Genomic DNA, 21,008 nt, shown 5'->3' with positions numbered 1-21,008 from the left:
TTTTTTGAAAAAGAAATTTGAATTATAATGTGTAAAATTTTTACCATGATCTTAAAGTAGATGTATTTCTAAGTGTAACTGCAAAAAATTACAGTTTTTTATTCAAAATTTCTGAAGATATATGTGAATTGATACATTGGCAGGTTTTGAAATTCGGCATATTTGTTGAAAGCGATAAAACATCAAATGTGGTTTAGACACTTTGTTAAAATTCTTTGAAAGTAGGAACTAAGTGACTTTTTTTCCACTCATGCATAATGTAAAAAGGTAGGAACAAGGTGCCTTTTTTCTGCTCTGGCATAATGGAAGCGAAAGGAAAATAGGTTGCCATATATTAAGTTCAGCAAGTGAATTATTCTTGGCGCAATCTGAAAAAAAGACGTAAAGATAAATTTGAGTTGTAGAATCGAAGTATGAAAAAATTAGTATGTTATTTAAGAAAAAGTCCGATTTTATGTCAAAATACATATACTATGTTATATATAAATCTGATACATATCTTAAGTCATACTTTTGAGGTATGAAAAACCCAAGTTGAATTTCGTCAATCGGCCTAGTAGAATGGGAGAAACAGAACTGTCCCTTTTTTTTTTTTTTTTTGCACAGTGTACACAGTGTTCTAATATACAGTCAAAAGTCATTAATCCGGACACCCATAGTCCGCAATGATCTATAATCCGGACCTCAAAGCTACAAACTTTCTGCGCATGCGTCAACGCATAATGCGCTCATGCATATGCACAGCCGTTTACGTATGCGCATGTGCGTGCGCATAATACGTTTACGCATGCACATTTAATGTATAACAGACGGTATAAGCTAAGCTAAAATTATCTAATTCAGTTAATGTTGAAGACTACGTTGTTCCTTAATCTTTGAATTGGATCCGGCTTATTATTTTTTCCAGAGTGTTAGAGCAATTTTATAACAGTAAGCTTGAACTTTGGATTATGTCAAATAGAATTTCTGATTCTGGAGCTGCCAAAGGATCTATCTACAAAGCGAAAGCATGTTTCGATGTCCATAAAACGAAAAGTGGAATACGTAAACGCTGCAAAAAATAGATAAAGGCATATCCTTTGTTTCTCTAACCATTCCGAAATCTGTTTATCAATTTCACGCTGCTCTGCGGGAGGGGAAGGGGGAAACGTCGCGGCCCGCAATGAACTCGAAGTTAATCTGTCAGAACTATCCTTATCTTCAGGGCAGATGTTTTTACTTTATTCAGCTTATAATTCCTTACTAAATGTAGTATTTCATCTTGATGTACTCCGTCTGTGATATGATTTAAATCAAATTCCTCGTCATTATAAATATCACGATTACACATCAAATAGTTTTCTGGTTGCAATTTTCTAATTTCGACGATGTGTAATGCATGCTTTACGCATGCGCGCTTTGAAAGAAATGTTTAATAAAGTAAACAAATAAATATGAAGCTTTTTTTTTTTTTTTTTTTTTGTAAATGTTGATACCCTTTAAATTATAATTGCTCTTTATTTCATAAATTACGGCTTTATATTTTTAATTTCATAATTTCTGCATGCCATCTTACCAGATTTAAATTGATGATCTATAATTTGGAAAAACCGATAATCCGGGATCCCCAAAGTCCTGACGAGTCCGAATTAAAGACTTTTGACTGTATATCCTATCGTAAGTCATGCTTTCGAGACATGAAAAATGCAATTTTGATTTTGTCAATTGGCTGAGTAGACGGGAGATATAGAACTGTGCCATTTGTTTTTTGCGCAGTGTACTTTGTTCGTATAAGAGTGCAGCTCTTCATTAATTAAGCTTCCCCAAATGGTATAGTAGATTACAGATGCTGACTACAACTGCCTTTGAATTTGAATCTCAAACAAAGTGTAGACATTTGTGAGTTTAGTATCTTTGTGGAATAGCGGCAGAAGTCTGTTGACTCAAATTACTTTTAACGAATTAGTAGCAGGTCTGTGGGTGTTAGATATGACAAGAAACATAACCCATTTCAAGTCTCTTCATAAACATTACCCGTAGAAAGATGGTAACATCTCGCTCAAGACTGCAAAATAAATCTTCAGTAAAAAATTTACATCGTTGCCAATTTGTAAGTGGCTTAATTTCATATTTTTAAATTGATACAATATAATAAAGGGTGATGCTGCAAAAACATATGCTTGATCAAACAGTTATAGGCTTCTAACATATTTGGAGTCCTCTCGGTCAAAACTAGGCTTTAAGTCCGTATATGTTTTGCTTACTATAAAGAATATAAAGACTATTAATCAAACTAATTTTTATATAGTTTCAGGGCTATCTTTTGAATTGCATTAAGATATCATAACAAAATGTTGTTATGAAATATGAAATTAACAAAATATTTTCTTCTAAAAATAAGTAATTATGCACACAAATAAAATTTCATAGTATTATGTCTACATAAAATTTGATGTATTAAATTTTCAACTTAAATCTCAGACCTTTTATCCAGACTTATTCACAACAGTCTGTAAAAAAAGAGAGCACAAAGAAAAAAAATTAAGATATTATGTGTATCTATCTCATTATTATTTTTCGTATGACGAATGAGTTGATTTTATAGTTTCTTATGCAAATGAGTTGCATTTTATTGAGTTGCGATAGATGTTTTAACGTAATGATTGCTGGAGAAATTATAAATGTTGCCTATGTAAAAGTTTGATTTATTTTTCTAATGGATTTCTAATATTTATTAATAATTTCTAATAGATAATAATAATAATTAATAATTTCTAATATTTATTAATAATTTCTAATAGATTTTAAAATTTTGATGCGATAGTTCAGTTGCCTAGATAATAATTAAATAAAAAAATTAGAAATGAAATGAAAAGGTTTCAGTGAAAGACAATAACTAATGTGTTGACTAAGTATATATTATTTTCCAAGTATATTATATTTATCATTTGATATGTGTTACAAACCACAGAGTACTAAAAATTCCAACCCTATTATTTAATAGTTCTTTTTTTGTAACTGTTATTCTATTTATATATGGGGTGGCCATAAAGTCTCTGAAGAACTTTAAAGAGCCATTCCCACTGGGATTTATCTGAGCTAACAAAGACAATTAACATAACCGACCCATCTCCAAAACCAGTTTTCCTTAATAGTGCAGCAAGTTAAAAAACCTGAACTGCAGGCATAGCGGAGCTGGTCGACACATGGAATTGACTCTTAGCTCATATAAACCCCAGTGGGAATGGCTCTTAACAGCTTTTTTGAGGAATGGAACTTTTGGTACTGGTCGCACTTTCACGAGTAAGGTTTTGCGAAGAAATTACGTAACCTGGAAATGCAAAAAAAAAAAAAAAAAAAAAAAAAATACTTCTGCTTTTACCACCACATATTGACAAATGTAATGAATCAGTGTATCGAGATAAACCCTGGCTTTTCTTATTTGTTCATTGACGGAAAATGACTCTGAAGTCTTGGCATGTAGCATCTCACCATAAACAATCCAATTTCTGGTTGTCCCACTTCAACTCACTTGTGACGAGGATGTTTGTATCCCCAAACCCTCACATTAGATGTATATTAAGCCAAACAAATTGTTGGGAAAAAACTTTGATGTACATATAATAACACTACAAAAATTTATAGCACTAGGTCTTGCAGAGTGCTTACAATAGTAAAGTTGTTCAGGGGATTTGTAGATATCGTATATTTTTATTGTAGTTGCCATTTTATGCATAAAGCACAGAGAAAAGCTTTGTAGGATATTCGATACTACTGTTTATGTATTACAGAGTAGCAAAAGTTTTTTTATAAAGTAATATAATTTTATTTTTATAGAAATTTGAATATGTTATTATATTACATTAAATGTACTTATTAAAACTTACTTAATTATATATATATAAATTGTTTATTTATTTTAAGAAGAAGAGGCGAAAAGGCACAAGAGAAGAGGAAGCAGTAAAAAAGGCAAGTTAGATCAATTTATTGTGCTATGTTTTTGTATTTAAGAAAGTGAAAAGGATGGAATTTATTTCTTGATGTTAGAAAGATTCTTAAATGATTAAATTGAAATTTTGGGACATTATGTTATCATGCATGTATTGCATGCTGATGTTGTGAAAGCATTCTTACTACACTGGTTATCCTCAATTAAGGAAAAATCATAAAAATGAAAGTTACCTAAAAAGTTACATGTAGAATGTAATGAAACTGACCCACAGTGTACAACACCTAGTAAAGGTATAAAATAACATGAAAAGAACTTACAAGACAATTATGGTGCTATTGAAATTAGCATAAGTATAAAATGAACAATTTGGATGTGCCATTTTGGTATAGGAAAATAAATGGAATATGATCTTCCCTAGAAGCGAGGTATGAAGAGGAGGAATGAAAGCAACTATTAGTCTTTCTAGAGCATCTCAAACATGCATAGGATTCAGGTCTGGTGATCGAGCTGGCCACTCTTTGTACTAAATTGTTTGCTGCTGTAGATAATCATCCATAATGGGAGCCCTGTGCGGTATAACATTGTTGTCCTGTAGCAGAAAATCATCACCTATTGCCCCAACATAAGGTTGCACCTAAGCATCAAGAATGTCATCTCTATAGACTGAGCATTCACGGCTCCACGTGGAAAGACATGGATATCTTTTGTGTCCACCCAAAGAGATACTACCACAAGCACAGATAATGCTTCCTCCATATGCATTTCTTTCACGGATGTTTGATGGATGCTAACGGGTTCCAGGTTCTATCCAAATCAAATCATGTGTACTGTCGCTTTGGAGACTAAACCTGAACTCATCCGTAAAGAGAACAGCCCTCCGTTGATCAGTTGTCCAGTGACATATTGACGTGCACACTCAAACATTCCCTTATGTGACGTGGCATGAGCGACAGGCAAATGGTTGGTCACCTCATATGCAGACCTTCTTTGTGAAGCCTTTTACACATGGTTTATGTTGACACCATCCCTCTGGTGATTGCAGCAAGGGATTGTCTGAGATGAATCATAGTTGCAATTCTATTCCTTTGGGCAAATAATAACAAATATCATTCATCTATGCTTGTAGCGATTGGCCATCCTTGGCTGAATCTGTAATTAGAAATTGTTGCCAAGATGTATGAGCCACAGAGCCAAGGTGAGGCTAAGACTCCGTTTAGCCCTCTGGCCACTTCTGTCTGACTTTACCCTGCCAATAGTCTTCCAATAGCTCTTCATCGCAGTTCATTGGCCAAATGATGTGTGGAGGTCATTATTACAGATTAACTATCCCACATTTCTTACACATTCCATTACATTGTCTTCAACTTATGTATAGTCCAGTGTCGGTGTTCCTGAGTCCACTGTAGGCATAGTTGATGATGACTGAGCCATTGTCTGGTGTCAATTTTGTTATACCAAGTGAGTCAGTCTCTGATGTCCTTTTTCTTTGATGATGCATGGACATCCAATACTTTTAACACGTTCTGCTGGTTTCACCGTCATTTATCTGCATAAATACTAACAACAACCTACCACTTCTGCAGTTTGAGTGATACTCATTCCGAGTCTTCCGGTAATTTTAATCTTCCCTCTATCAAATTCACTTAGATAAGCAGCCCTTCCCATCACTTGCAAAAGTATGTGCTAGGCTGATTCCTTAAATTCTCGAGCAGCAGATAAATAGAATCCCCACTCATCTGGATGTGTGCCCTCCACATCATCCAGATCAGTTCATTGAAAAATGTGGGGATGGTCATAATGTTTTGGCTCGTCAGTGTACCAAGTCTCCAGGTTTCCTAGTCTCACCAAGTCTTTTAGTCAATCTCCACTAAAATATAGGATCTTATTCTTTCTGTAATTTTATTTTATTGTTATAAATTTAAATGTATTTAATTTACAATATATCATTCAGTTGATATTTGTTACGAATATTTGCAACTTTGTTGTAACCAATTTTATGCTCTAATCTTTGATCTTGTTTTTGTGTAAAATTTAGTATATATTCATCTATGCTTATAGCGATTGGCAGTCCTTGGCTGAATCTGTGATTAGAATTTGTTGCCAAGGTGTATAAGCCACGTTTTTTGTAATATTTACTACTCGTAATAAAATATTCTGAAAATTGCTTTTCAGAATATCTTATTATGAGTTGCTGTTTTTTTTAATTTATTAATTTTTAATTATTATTTTTATTTTTTAAGAGGGAGAATTTTATGCTTCTAAAATGAAATTAACTTTCAAGAGTGAAAGAACACATTACACATTAAATTTTTATTCTTTATAATTTAATATAGTACTTTTGTGTACTTGTGCTGCAGGAATTATTATGCATACTTCATTTGCTATACTGAAAAATATTTTTTTTTATAAGCAATCCTTTATAGATTGTTAGAATATCCAAAATGTGTTTAAATTGTACTTAAAATTTTAATTGAGTTTCTTTTTACATTATTAAGATTTATTAAAGTTTTATCTGAAATTTAAATTTCCAATTATATGTTAAAAATATGCATATTTAAATTTTCTTTAATGCAGTACTATCTGGAAATAATTTCCAACAGATTTCTGCTCAAGTTTGGCACTCGACTGCACAGTTTTATATTTTTTCCCTTGAAAACAGTTCGCCAAACTCGTTAAAAGATCTTCTCACCCCTTTCTAAAGACATAATTTTACATGTGTGAGGGGACTTAGAAAATTGGCAATTTTAAGTTTAATAAGCTGACTTTCAAAGTTAATATAATAGTAAAATTTTTAAAAAATGGAAAAGTAAAGTTTTGATTAACATCAAATTGCACATGATGGTGGCAAATATGTTTATGCATGAAAGAAAACAGGCATTGTTCACAAAGATAAAAGCAATATTGAATTTCCACATACGATGTGATGATGTCACATTTGGATCATTAAAAATTTGATGTTTGAAACTAAATTCAAACAAATAATAACTTATATTAATAAATTATTTGATTACATTGTACCATCTTACAAACTTTGCAGTGATTACCCATGCTTTCAATGAAATGACCAACAATTGCAGATGCTACAGAGACAATACGTCTGAGATTAATCCCACACTGTGTGACATTTCTCTTTCAGTTGGCAATTTTTATAATCTATTTTGACCTTCTTTGACAAATTTATCTTTTATTTAGTGATTTATATATATATATATATATATATATATATATATATATATATATATATAATACAGTAAACCCTTGTTGAACACTGATGTTGCATCATTGACACATTGCGTGGATTGCAGAATCGCATTCTGCAAAGTTAACTTTCTGTGGATAAAATGGGTTAAACTAGACATTTAAAAACTAAACTAGACATTTAAAAAGGTTTAAACTGGACATTTAAAAAGGGTCTACGAAGACATGCTAAGAAGGTGGGAGAAATACCTTCTAAGGCAAATAAGATTATGCTCCTTTAAGTGATCGAGTCCTGTGACTCATAGAAATTGACCAAAACAAAGACACAAAAGAAATAGTTGCTTATGGGCAGATTTCTGAGTCAGTGGCACCATATCTTGAAAGATTTCTTGTCAGAAGAGTAAACCTAGTTGTACACCTGAAGTTTAGCAAAGTGTAATCTGTTATCACAATGTGGCTGATGCTCTACAGTGTACTGCATATAATTAAAATACTCATGTTGGACAAATTAAATGGAAACAATTAAGAAAAAGCATATATGTAAAATCATGTTTCTCAAGTCCAGGTTCAGCAAGGGTTTACTCTACACGTTAAGTGCTGTATGCAATATAAATTTTTTACGATGTTTTTAATGAAGTGTGAAATATTTCTTTCTATGAATGTATGAATGTAATATAACAACAATAATAAGATTCAAAAATCACCAATAGGAGGAAAATCTAAGAAAAAGAAACTTGGTTTGAAATCCAAAAGAAGTTGGAAGAAATCTGAAACTAAATTATATGAAGATAAGGAATGGGTATGTATATATGCGAGTAGCACTCTAATTTTGATATCTGTGTATCTTTCTACTAATTTCTATCTTTTGATACCTGTGTATCTTTCTACTAATTTCATAGTTATTGGTCATTTTTATACTACGGGAAAAATGCCTAAAGGGAACACCAGACATTAAATTCAAAAACTGCACAGAATTTTAATCTGCAGAACAACTCTATTTAAAAAAATATATTGCATATAACAAAATTACAATAGCAATATTCCCTTAATAAAAATATTAATTAATCTGATAAATAAATTAACCAACTTCCCATTGCAAAATCTTAAGAATTGCAACCTAGTATCCATGAGAAGCACTAAATTTAAAAACTGCACAGAATTATCGCCCTCATTTTTCTGAGTGGGTGTTCATTCAGCAACAACGGTTGTGTGCGATTGTTGCTGATATAATGAGAGAGAATTATAGATTGGATGAGATTTGATCAGAGAACATAAAATTTTAAAAAATCTCATTTGAATTTTGAAAAAATCGTTTTGAAGTGCGCTGGTTCTTATCTAGATGCACCCAGGTGCCAAATTTCGTAGCCCTGGGTCTATTAGCTTATGCACAGCACAAAGGAAAGACACATACCTACACAGACAGACTCTTCATTTTATTATATGTAGAGATGGAAATTTTTTTGATCTGTTGTTAGTTTTAAGTGTTTTATCCAAATCTCAATAAAAGAGAAAACTTTTGTCTGAAAAGTTGAGTTTTATTATTATTATACAAAAAGTAGTAGCATTTATTAAAAAACTGTAGGAATATGCTATGTATTGGCCAGGGTTTCTCACCCTTTTTCTTGCATTCAAACTTTTAAAGAGAATAGTTTTCTTGCACAACCAGTTATATTTTTCTCTATAATATTTACAATGCAACAGAATCGTAATACAGTCAAAAGTCGTTAATCCGGACTTGTCGGGACTTCGGCGATTCCGGATTATAGATCATCAGTTTAAATCTGGTAAGATGGCATGCAGAAATTATAAAATTAAAAATATGAAACCATAATTTATGAAATAAAGAACAATTATGATCTAAAAAGTATCAAAATTTACAAAAAAAAAAAAAAAAAAAAAAAGCTTAATATTTATTTGTTTACTTTATTAAACATTCCTTTCAATGTAAGTTGTTTAAGTTGCTTCGTTTAATGTGATAATACTTTCTCTTTAATTCTATAAACAGACATATTTTCTTGTTCAGTTACAAAGTTCCACTCTTCAAGTCCTATAATTGCTGTGTCAAGAATACCAACTAATTTGTCAATCAAAATTTTTTCGTTTTCAATAACCTCTGTGTTTTCACTTTCTTCACTATTGGAAGCGAATTATAATGATGAAGAATTTGATTTAAATCATATCAAAGGCGGAGTACATCAAGATGAAATACTACATTTAGTAAGGAATTATAAGCCAAATAAAATAAAAACATCTGCCCTGAAGATAAGGATAGTGCTGACAGATCAACTTCCAATTAATTGTGTGCCGTGGCGTTCCCCCCCCCCCGGCCGCAGAGCAGCGTCAAATTGATAAACAGATTTTGGAATGGTTAGAGAAATGAAGGATATGCCTTTATCCATTTTTTGCAGCAATTCCACTTTTTGTGTGATGGACATCTAAATATACTTTCGCTTTGTAGATCCTTTAGGAGCTCCAGCATCAGAAATTCTATTTGACATAATCGAAAGTTCAAGCTTACTTTTATAAAAATTGCTCTAACAATCTGCAAAAAATAATAAGCCAGATCTAATTCAAAGATTAAGGAACAACGCAATCTGCAACATTAACTGAAATAGATAATTAGATAATACCCTCCGTTATACATTAAACGCACATGCGTAAATGTATGTTAGTCAAGAACTCAACTGAGTTCTTGACTAAATCTATGACAAACACAAGGTTGTTTCTTGCTAATGTATGTTTCACTTTGGCATGTTTCTTTTCTGCTTAGATAAAAAAGCAGTTAACTTATATTGGTTTTTACAAAAATTAAACTGACTTAAAGAATTATTAATGCAAGTCAAAGTATTATGTCACACTTATTCACACTGTTTGGCAACAATTTTTGTTCAATTTGAATTGTAATCGTATTCATGCATAATAGTGGAGTTATAAATACCTTAATTTTATGTTTTAAAAAAGTTTCTAAAATTCTAACTATGACATACCAAAATAGTTTTTAAAGATAACTCCTGCCCCTTCTAATAAATTAATCAACTGTCAATCAACACAAGCTACAGTTACTACATATGTGATTGGAAGTTACAACATTTGATAAATAAAGAAAACTCCATATATATGATAAAAAAAAAAAAGTATTTTGGTTAGTGTAAACCTGAATACTTTGAAAACAATTGTATTCTGGTTAGCTGAATGACAGGTAGTCAGCCTTTTACTGTATTATTATGTATAATGTTGGTGTTTCTTTATTCGAAGCTATCATTTCTTAAAGTAAAATTTTAGCACATTGTTATGTTGTTTACAAAGTTTACTGAATTGATAACTCTTTATGTACTTACTGTTTTGTCCAAATATCTGATCGTTTTAAAAGGTTCCAGAAAGGCGTGATGTTCAGACTGAAGTTGTCATTGAAACTGACTTACCCACGGAGCAAAGTATGGAAATTCCCGAGGTAGAAGAAGATATACAAGAAGTGCCATGTGTCAGTGAAATTCCTTGCCCTGCACCTCTTGCTCCTGCTCCACCTCTTCCTCCTCCTTCTCCTCCTCCTCCACCAGCTGTAGCCACTCCAATAGAGCCAATTACCAAGCCAGTAACAGAATTTGCTACTAAGTCTCCTCTCAAATGGACGGTATGAATGTTAATGTATTTCTTATGTGCCTCATATTTGTGTTAACTGTTTATCCTAATGAATTTATATTTAGTATTTGCTTCTTTTAACCATTGCAGCGATACTTCAGGATACATAATTAGTCCATACTAGATCCTTGGACACATACCAAACTGTGTGTACCAAGCAAACTTTTCTGATAAGAAATAAAGAAAAAATAATTATATGTTCTCTGGGGGGAGGAAATCTATTGCTTTTATTATAATGCTGTTTAATACTAAAATGCAAATTCAGTGGGTGAAATCTATGCTGTACACTGCATGCAAAAAAAGGGGGGGACGGTTCTCTATCTTCCATTCTACTGGGCCGATTGACAAAATTCATATTGCGTTTTTCATGTCTCAAAAGCGCGATTTAGGATATATATTAGATTTACATATAGCATTGTTCTAACATAGATATTTTGACACAAAATCAGACTTTTTCTGAAATAACATGCCAATTTGTTTTCTATATTTTGATTCTACAACTCAAATTATGCCTAGATATTAAATTTTGTCAAATTTGGTTTGAAATTTACAGAGAAATTCACAGATTTATCTTGGTGAAATTTTTTCAGTTTGGCAAAGAAAAATTCACTTAAGGGACTTCTTAATATATGTCAACCCATTTTCCTTTTCTTCCATTATCCCGGAGTGGAAAAAAAGGCATCCCGTTCCTACTTTTTTACAATGTGCATGAGCGGAAAACAGAAAGTTGCATCATTCCTACTTTCAAATAATGTTAGCAAAGTGTCTAAACCACATTTGATGTTTTATCGCTTTCAACAAATATGCCGAATTTCAAAACATGCCAGTATATAAATTCACGTATGTCTTCGGAAATTTTGAATAAAAAACTGTAATTTTTTTCCGTTATGCTTAGAAATACGTCTACGTTAAAATGATGGTAAAATTTTTATAGATTATAATTCAACATTTTTTTGAAAAATTTATAAAAAATATTTAAAAATAAATCATAAAAAATGGGTGAATTTTATTTGGAAAGAACTTGAATTTCGAAATGTGAAAGGAAGAATCAAATAAGTTTAATAAAAAAAGAGATTAATAAATACTATATACCAAAATTAACATGGAGGAGCTAAAATTTTGAGAGCTAATTGTATAAAAACTGCTTGTGCGATTTTTGCAAAACTTGGCAGTTTGGCGTAATTTGAGTCGTAGAATGGAAATATTAAAAAACATTGGGATGTCACTTCAGAAAAAGTCCGAGTTTGTGCCAAAGTGCGTATATTCGAACAATGCTATGTGTAAATCTAATACATATCTTAAGTCACGCTTTCAAGACATGAAAAACGCAATTTGAATTTCATCAATCGGCCCAGTAGAACAGGAGATATAGAACTGCGCCCTTTCTTTCTTTCTTTCTTTCTTTTTTCTTTTTTTTTTTTTTTTTTTTTTTTTTTTTTTTTTTTTTTTTTTTGTGCAGTGTATGTGTACCTGGGAACACTGTTCTAGTTTATCATCTCTAAATTGAATATTCTCCCTTGAAGCTTATATTTTGTGTTAAGCATATCTGTTTTTTTTTTTTTTTTTTTTTTTTTTTTTTTTTTTTTTTTTTTATAGGTTACTGATGTTGTGGATTTTGTGCGAGACATGCCCGGTTGCTCGGATTATGCAGATGAATTTCGAGCTCAAGAAATTGATGGTCAGGCACTTTTACTTCTGAAAGAAGATCATCTCATGAGCCTCATGAGTATGAAATTGGGCCCTGCTCTTAAAGTTTGTGCACGTATCAATTCCATGCGAGATGAAGTTAACCATTAAGTCATGGTGCCAGTCACACTGTATGTGTTATCAGCATTTTATGATTAAAATGCTATTTATTAATCAAAGGTTTTATAAAACTAGTGGTTATAAGTTAATGATGCATACAGACTTTGTTTTATACCCACCATTTGAATGATCTGCTGTCAACAACTACTATATAAAGTATTTCATCATCTCAGAAATCATATTTTTTTCAAGATAGTATATATTATTTTCAGTCATTTATGCCATTCTACACACAGTCAACATCCCGTTAAAACTCTTCTTTGTATATAGTATGTTTGGAACATACTTATCATTGTGGAACAGAAGGACCTTTTAATTATGCTCTACTTATAAGTATATTGCTGTTTATTTGGTCAGTAGCTGAAGTCTTGATAATATTGATAAAAGTTTTGGTGGTGTTTTTTGGTAAAATATTGCTAAATATTGGTAAAACATTAGTAAAAATTTGGTAAATTATTGGTAAAAGTTTGCTAAGTATTGGTAAAATATTAGTAAAAGTTTGGAAAATTATTGATAAAAGTTTACTAAATATTGGTAATGTTTGGTAAAAGCTTTGCTGATATTTAAATTTAGATGATAGAATTTATTTTGACAAGTATTTCAGCACAGGAACTATGCAAAAAATATGCTTACATGTTATGAGTTAAGTACTGAATATGTCAACTGTGTTACATGTGTTTTAAGTATATGTAAATATTGAATCTTATAAAAGCAAAAGCAATGAAAGGTATTAATCCTTAACCTTTTGCAAAAATTTTTATATATATACATAAAAAAGTGTACCCGTAGAAATATGCTGTGTGTGTGGCAGATTTGAATAAAACATGCATAGTGTTTGAACATTAGATGTATATTTTAGTTATATCAGAGTTTTTTATTGATTTGTAAATAGTCACATTAATGGAAAATTAGCTTTATTTTCTTTAAAAAAGTTTTTATAATAATGCTTTCTATAAAAGAAAAGTATTGATTTAATGTGAAATAAATTTAAACAAAAGTGTTAATTTTGTGCATATTTTTGTTTGATGTTACTTAAATCTTATCTCCCTTCCTGTATATGTGCAGGTAAAGAAATATAGAATTTTTTTGAGGTTATTGTTTATTAAACTTTGAGCTTGTAGGTACCAGTTATTATATTTTGCTAGGAGCTGATTTGATTATATTAAAATATATCTTTTTTGTATTAATTGGATCACATAATTGATTTTTGGGGGGTTGTTTTGAATCTATCAGAGAAAAGGCAGAAGGGTGGAAATGTTAATTAACTTTTTGTTTTGCTTATGTTATCATATTGTGTATTAAATGAAAAGAAAATTCTGCCTCAGTATCTACATAAATGTATTGAATGTTCTTGAATGAAACTGTTTTCCTTTTCTACAAGTAATCCTCCGATTCTCTAATAAATCAAATCGTTATAAATAAATATTTAATATAAATTAATTTAATAAAAAATAATTAAAGTAAACAATAAATGAAGTAGGCACTTCATATTTTAAAGCTCATTTATCTCATAATATTTTAAAACTAACAACAAAGTAGTTTATGGTTTACAAATCATAAAAATAAGACTTATAACATCTTATTGATTGTATTATTCAAATCACAACGTTCCCAGTTTTAAACATATAAAAATATCATCTTGACTCATTTCCAGAAATAAAAAACTTGAAATTTAGGATTCCATTTTAAGTTGCTTTACAAATTGTTGTCATCCTCTGCTTCAGAGCAAAGAATAATTAAATTAAACATATTGATATTTTTCAGTGTTTTCAAATACTAAGTTTTTTTCGGGGTGGGAGGGTTTAACAGTTTGTACTATAAACTTTGTGAATGAACATGTTAGAAGAGCAAAAAAATGAATTAAAAATTTTGAACCCTTTTTACAACTTAGTACTGTAGCAATTTTTCCAGGTGAAGATATTGAGAGAAAATATGGATATCTTCATCAATTTACATCCCTGATGTAAATAGTATAGCAAATATAAGGTTTATATAAATAGTATAGCAAATATAAGCTATACTATTTATATAAACCTGTTAATATAAGCCAAAATGCTGTATTAGTTATTCATTTGGCATTTTGTTGTTATAAATTGTTGATAAGCTTTAATTGGACATTTTGTTTATATTATGCAGGAGATCAGATATTTTTCTGAAAAACATTTGCCGTCAGTCAGATGTTAACAGGTATAAGCAAATTATTATTTTTTTATATTAATTCTGTTGCTAAACTTTAAAGGTTTTGAAACATTAATATTTTAATTTTGGTGTATTTTCTTTGTTTGATAAATTAAATGATTGATGAGGTTATTATGTAATTTGTTCTTTCTGAATTGCTGAAATCTTTTATTATACAGAATTTTAAAGTGAGTTAAATATTTTAAAAAAATAAATAATTTCATTTAATATTAAAAAAAAACTTTTGATGCGATATATTTACGGTATACGTACTTTCATTGTGTTAATTGTACGTAGTAGAGTAAAAAATAAACCAAGTTTTACATGTCATAATAGAGTGACAGTGTTTTGAGAGAATATGAGAGTTGAGCATAATTTGTATTTGATGGAATTTATGTTTCATTAAACACAATTATTTTTGATATATATATATCAAATTCCATGTGAAATGGAGTTTGATTTGCTGATTTGATTTGATTTGAATCTTTGAACACTAGTTATTCCAAATGGAATTTGTGTTTTATAAAAATTGTGTTTTGGAATGGAAGATAAATGCATCACAAAAGATTTGTGTTTAATGAGTACAGAAGCTTAATTAACCCGTTGCCAACAATTGAAGCATTTGCAATAGATTCTGCTGCAAAAGATTAAACTTTGAAAAGTTAGCAGAATTTTAATGCCAAGCATAATTTATTAAAAATGTATAAAAAGTTAATGTATTTGTGTGATTTCTGGTTTAATTACTTTCTTATTGAAGCATAAATTTATATTAATTCCATCACTAAACTTTAAAAATTTCGAAACATTAATATTTAATTTTTGGAGTATTTTTCTTTGATAATTTTAATGATTGATGATGTTATTATGTGATTTGTTCCTTCTGAATTGCTGAAATCTTTTATTATACAGAATTTTAAAATATTAAAAAAACTGGTAGTTACATACTATCGCAACCATCTTAGTAAAAGTAGCCAAATTTTAAATTTACTTTTCAGTTTAAAGTTCAATTACATTCATTTATTCAATTTAACAATCCTACAGTTAAGCAACACCGCCATTTTCCAGGGTTCGTATACATTTCTGCACACGGAAATTAAGTACTTTTAAGGACCATTAATGAAAAAAATTAAGGACCTATGAGCAAATGGAAACTGAATAAATTCAATTAAAAATATTATTCTATGCATGAATTTCACTTTTGTAATACCATCCTAAAAATAAAATAGATCCCTAAGTAGTATGCATTATTACTAAACATGAATTAACTAACATAATTATTAATAAGTTTGAGAATAAAATAAATTTCATGCAGTTTATCAAGTAGCATTAAATATTTTACACTTATAATAGTTGGACATATTTAAAAGAAGATAAGTGACATTTACGTTTTACTAATAGTTAGCTTTATGCTTTTATTTATTTATTTATTTATTTATTTAATGTCTAATTTTGTCACATACTTAGTCAGTCTAGAGATTTAGCAAATAGTAGGGAGATTTTATGTCAAACGACATACGTTAAAATGAGAAGTGAGATCATATTCAGCATGATTCATAACAAAAGACTGAATGTTGTCCCTCTGCTGCTTGTCTATAGAGAGACCTGCTGATTAGAACAAACCTGAAATGCCAGATGTAGGCACAGTTGGCAAGTGTTGATGTTAACCAAGCTCTGCTTAATGCAGTTAATGTCATAGCTTTGTGTGGAGTTCCAGGGGTTGTAACCCAGTTAATATACTTTAAGGTTCCAATAAGCCATTAAAGTGCCAGAGGTGATAAGTTGTTTTATATATAAGTCTCAGTAGATGCAAAGAATAAGTTTTACTTGATGGTGTTGATGGTTATTTTATGGGTGATGGTTACTTGATGGGTTCTCCACACAAAGGATTTGACAATTGGATTCCCTAAAAACCCCAGTCGCCATTTCAAAGGGGGAGTATATAAGGTATTTCTCCCACCTTCTTGGCGACCCTTCGTGGTGTAGTAGTTTGCACACTGGTAGCAGTATTCCAGAGGTCCGCGGTTCGATTCCCCGTTAAGGCGTTGTTAATTTTTTATCTTTCCTGCTTTCAAAAATACCTAATGTCTCTACAAGCCCCAAACATTTTGGCTAGTTTATATCGATTTTCTTCTCTTTAATTATCGATCTTTTCTGACAATAATTAGAAATTTGTCTCAATATGCAAACCAATGTTCTCGCTAGTTTCTGTGTAATTTACCTCCTAACTTGACAATCTCTCCACAATGTACCTATGAGAGTTTACTTGATTTGGTAAAAGTTAAATAGTCCCCCCCCCCAAATAGACGTGAAGCAAATTATCACTGTATCTGAAAGTAACTACAATATCAGACAAAGAACTTAGAACATAAATGCATGTTCTGATGCTAACAAAGTCAACTACAGCTCACGGTGACGTAATTAAACAAGAACAGTCAAATTCAAACTAAAAATGTTGACTAGTGGTCAAAGGTAATAAACTTTAATTTTAATTTAATCTGGCTCAGTAACTCTATCATATGAGGAAACAGAAATGGGAAATTATAGTAAAGGCTGAAATGATAAACAATTGGGTAATTTACATAATAATAACTGCACATATCTTTGAAGAATAATTTTCTTTATGTATTCGGTTTCTTTCTACAATGTGTTTCCTTTTAATTTTAGAATTTTGGGATTTAATTAAGGATTTCTGTTATTCTAAATGCATTTAGAATGTACAGAAAAAGCAGCTAATTTAATTTTTTAGTAATATGAACATTCAGAAGAAATATGAAATATATATGGTAAAGGCCGGTTACAGAGCAGGTGTGGCAGAATTTTTAGAATTTAGTGTCACACAGAACAACAAAATCTAGAAATGGCAAAACTTTTAGAATTTAGAGCAGGCATTGGAAGCAGAATTTAGATAGGCACTAGGCAGCAGAATTTAGGATACACAGAGATTGCATCGGGTGGAAAAATGCATAGCACCAGCTCTGTGTGCGATACATTTAGACACATTAGATGAATATTTTAAATTGTAAGTTTTCAATTTCTTCATTAATAAAAAAATCTTTCTGTAATGCCTGCCCAAGTGATAAGATTAGAAGCATTTTTTATATTTTCCATGCTTTTGTCTAGTGAAAAGTAGAGAAACTAAAGGGAAGATAAACATGTTGAGAAAAAAAGATTCTAGTATCAGGAGTAAAACATTCAAATATTATGTTTCCATTGTTCTTGCAGACGTTCTCCAAAAAGTAAGAAATTCATTGCAAACTTTCTGTAAAATGCATCCATTATGTGTGGATACCATGGAGACATTTTTCATTTTGTCACATATTTATCGAATCTTCTAGAATCGTGGGTCTATAAATCTAGCCTTTAAAACCTTCTAAACTTTCCATGCTGCAAAGTCAGAAATCCTAAAGAAAAATTATCCCAACCAATTCTGTAACAGCAAAAAGCCAGAAATATTTTGAAAAAAAAAAAAGGAAGGAAAAAGTGTAAAATTAATTTTATAGAGAAAACTGATGCATATTCTGAGAATTTTGAATAATGAGACAATTACATGGGAAAAACGCGTACTATGAAAAAATTAAAAAGAAGACATTTTAATTAATTACATAGCTAATTTTGCTTTTACTAAGAGCTGTTTCATAAATTATGCTTTATAGCTATATACCTTGTTTATTTTGCAGATTTAAAATATTGTATAATAAGTTGCCAAAATGAAACTTTATAATATGACAGCGAAAAATAAAAATGTTTTATTTTAATGTTATTTTTTAAATATAATTCTGATATATTAGCATTATTTTAATGAAATTTATCAATGTTATGATGTTTTAAAAAAATCGTCGAAAAATTCTCAGATCTCGGAATTAAAAATTTTCTATAAAAACTGATCTTAAAATCTCCAAAATGTTGACAAGTTGTCAAATTTAGAACCATTTAATAAAAGAATTCACAACCCCAAAAGTGAAAAGTTGTTTAAGAGCTCTTTATTAGAAAGAAAAAAAAAAAAAAAAATTCAAAATGCTTATTTTTCACTTCTTGCTTAGAAACTCGAGTATCCCATCATTTATATTAGAAATAGAAACAAATTATAACCCATGAACCCATTCAAAAGATAACCATATATGTCAGTGAATTGCCAAAAATATTTCACCAAAATGCTAATTCACACTCAAAATGGCAGTCGTAAAAACAGAGAGAAATTTCAGATGATTAAAATTAACAACCTTCTACTGATTTTGGCCAAAATTAAGGACTTTTAAGGACAAAAAATCGATTTAAAAAAATTTAAGGACTCTTAAGGACTATACGAGCCCTGTTTTCGTATGCGTTCTTTTTTGTTGTATTCCAACAACATATTTTGTGCCTTAAACTTAGTTTTAATATGAGTTTATGGAATTCACCATCAGTGGAAGAAACTATGGTAAAATTTTAGCAGTAATGCAGAATTTTTCTGAAAATTTTCTAGAGGAAACAATGAGTAAATGCATTTTCTAGAAAGCTGCTGTTGCCGAAGATTGCACGAAGTCGAGCCTGCACAATTCTCTGATGCTTTTTTAAGTGAAAACAAATCGCTGTGTACTTCGAGAGAAGAATAACCAAAAAAATACAGAAAGATTCGAAGAAAAATGTAAGTGTTATATTTTTTAATGTATGACATAATCATTTATTTAATAATTCACATTTATATTTTAAATTGCTAAAGTATGTTTTCTTTTCCTATGTTGATGTTGTTTACCAAACGTGCTATAAATATCGGTAGAGTGGGAATCTTTCTGAATGAAAAGGTGCAGAAACCACCAATTTGCACATCCTAAGTAACTTTTACATTTTCATCTGTAAAAAAATTGCCAAATTTCACCAAGATGTTTGTGATAGTATGCAAGTACCAAAAAACTTTTAATGTGATATATTTCAAGGCAAAGCTTAGTGATTTCTTCACTGCATTCTGCTTTTGCATTTTTCTTCCTCATTAATGGTTTTACAAAATTCAGAAGCTTCATCCATTCTTCTTGCTCGACCAGGAATTTTTACATATGCTGACCCAAAGAAAAGAAAGAAAATTCAAGACAAATTATGTTTAAAGTTTAATTTGAGCAGTGCATTGCATAAAGATAACTATAAATATATTTCTACAATTCAAAATATAAAAAAAAAAAATCTATTGAAATTTTTTAGATATAAATTTTAAATTGTGTCATCGTAGGCAAATATGCCTGTCCCTTCTCGTTTCATGTTATTCCACCTCTTTGTTTTGTAAACTTTTTTAAATAAAGAAGTTTAATTATTTTAAATATGAACTATTAGTGTGTTATATTCAAGATAAAAATTAATTAGGGAAGTTTTTTTCTTTAAGAAATCAATAAAAAAATAATTTGTCTTTCACTTCATGTCCAGTCTATTACCTCGAGATTATTTTACCCAAAATTAGTTTGTAAATCTGTCTATAAGAAGCAGTACATATTCAGGGACACAAATAAACTAGTCAAGCTAAGTTTGACTCCTTTGAATATGTACTGCCCCCTTTAAGCAGATTTATAAACTAATGAGGGCTAAAATAGTGTCAAGGTAAGGGACTTGACATGAAATAGAAAACAAATTATTTTTATTGATTTGCTAAATTATTATCTAAAATTTTTCATTTGATTTTTGTACACTTTATTTTGTAGAAGTGTATTTATAGTCATTTTATGCAATGCATTGTTCAAATTAAACTTTAAATAATCTTGAATTTTTCTTTTCTTCTGGGACAGCATATGTAAGGATGTAATGGCAATGAAATGTTTGAAAATGGGCAATGAGTTCGTTTCAATGCTAATTATCTTGGAAAATTTCATTAATACAATTAAAAGTTCACAAGTTCTGTTATTGATATGCAAATTAGAAACTTGTTTTATACTTAAAAAATCATACAGCATTTTAAATGACGCTTGTTTCTGAAATACAGCAAAGTGTTAAGAGAAATAAGGACAGTCATTTGTTCATTGCGTTACGTACATATTTCCAGAAACTAATCTTGATAGATTTCATTTTAAAAAAAAGTTCAGATTTGCTTAGCAAAAATTTAATCAAGAATGTTTTAAAAATTATGTCACAATAATTGATACATATTAATTATGCAAAGTTCTGTTATGTTTATTGTATAATTATCTGTTTATGTTTTTGATGTTGAATGTTTATTAAATTTATTGTGCCAGTATTTTCAGCTGATATTGAATTGTAGTTATATACTATATATATATGCAGTTTTGTGGGGTTTTAT

General features: G+C 30.1%; 1 protein-coding gene across 9 annotated transcripts in view; it reads left to right on the top strand.

Annotated features, from left to right (window-relative positions):
* LOC118203977 (uncharacterized) overlaps positions 1 to 21,008 on the top strand; it is a 147,941-nt gene that overhangs the window by 100,377 nt on the left and 26,556 nt on the right. For 2 of the 9 annotated variants that reach the window (XM_085811197.1, XM_085811194.1), the window contains exons 12-15: positions 3,904 to 3,948; positions 7,840 to 7,928; positions 10,500 to 10,760; positions 12,365 to 20,945. In XM_085811197.1, the coding sequence (XP_085667323.1) occupies positions 3,904 to 3,948; positions 7,840 to 7,928; positions 10,500 to 10,760; positions 12,365 to 12,565 (596 nt within the window). In that variant the 3' untranslated portion in view covers positions 12,566 to 20,945. Of the gene's footprint in view, positions 1 to 3,903; positions 3,949 to 7,839; positions 7,929 to 10,499; positions 10,761 to 12,364; positions 20,946 to 21,008 lie in introns of those variants that run through there. The other 7 variants (XR_015039580.1, XR_015039581.1, XR_015039578.1 and 4 more) reach the window with 7 other exon arrangements.

Source organism: Stegodyphus dumicola, chromosome 2 (genome assembly GCF_044657685.1).
Source record: "Stegodyphus dumicola isolate Sdum_Otavi_A_Nest chromosome 2, ASM4465768v1".
Taxonomy (NCBI): Eukaryota; Metazoa; Arthropoda; class Arachnida; order Araneae; family Eresidae; genus Stegodyphus; species Stegodyphus dumicola.
Note: the sequence above shows the minus strand (reverse complement) of the source record. Positions and strands in the feature narration are given on the sequence as shown.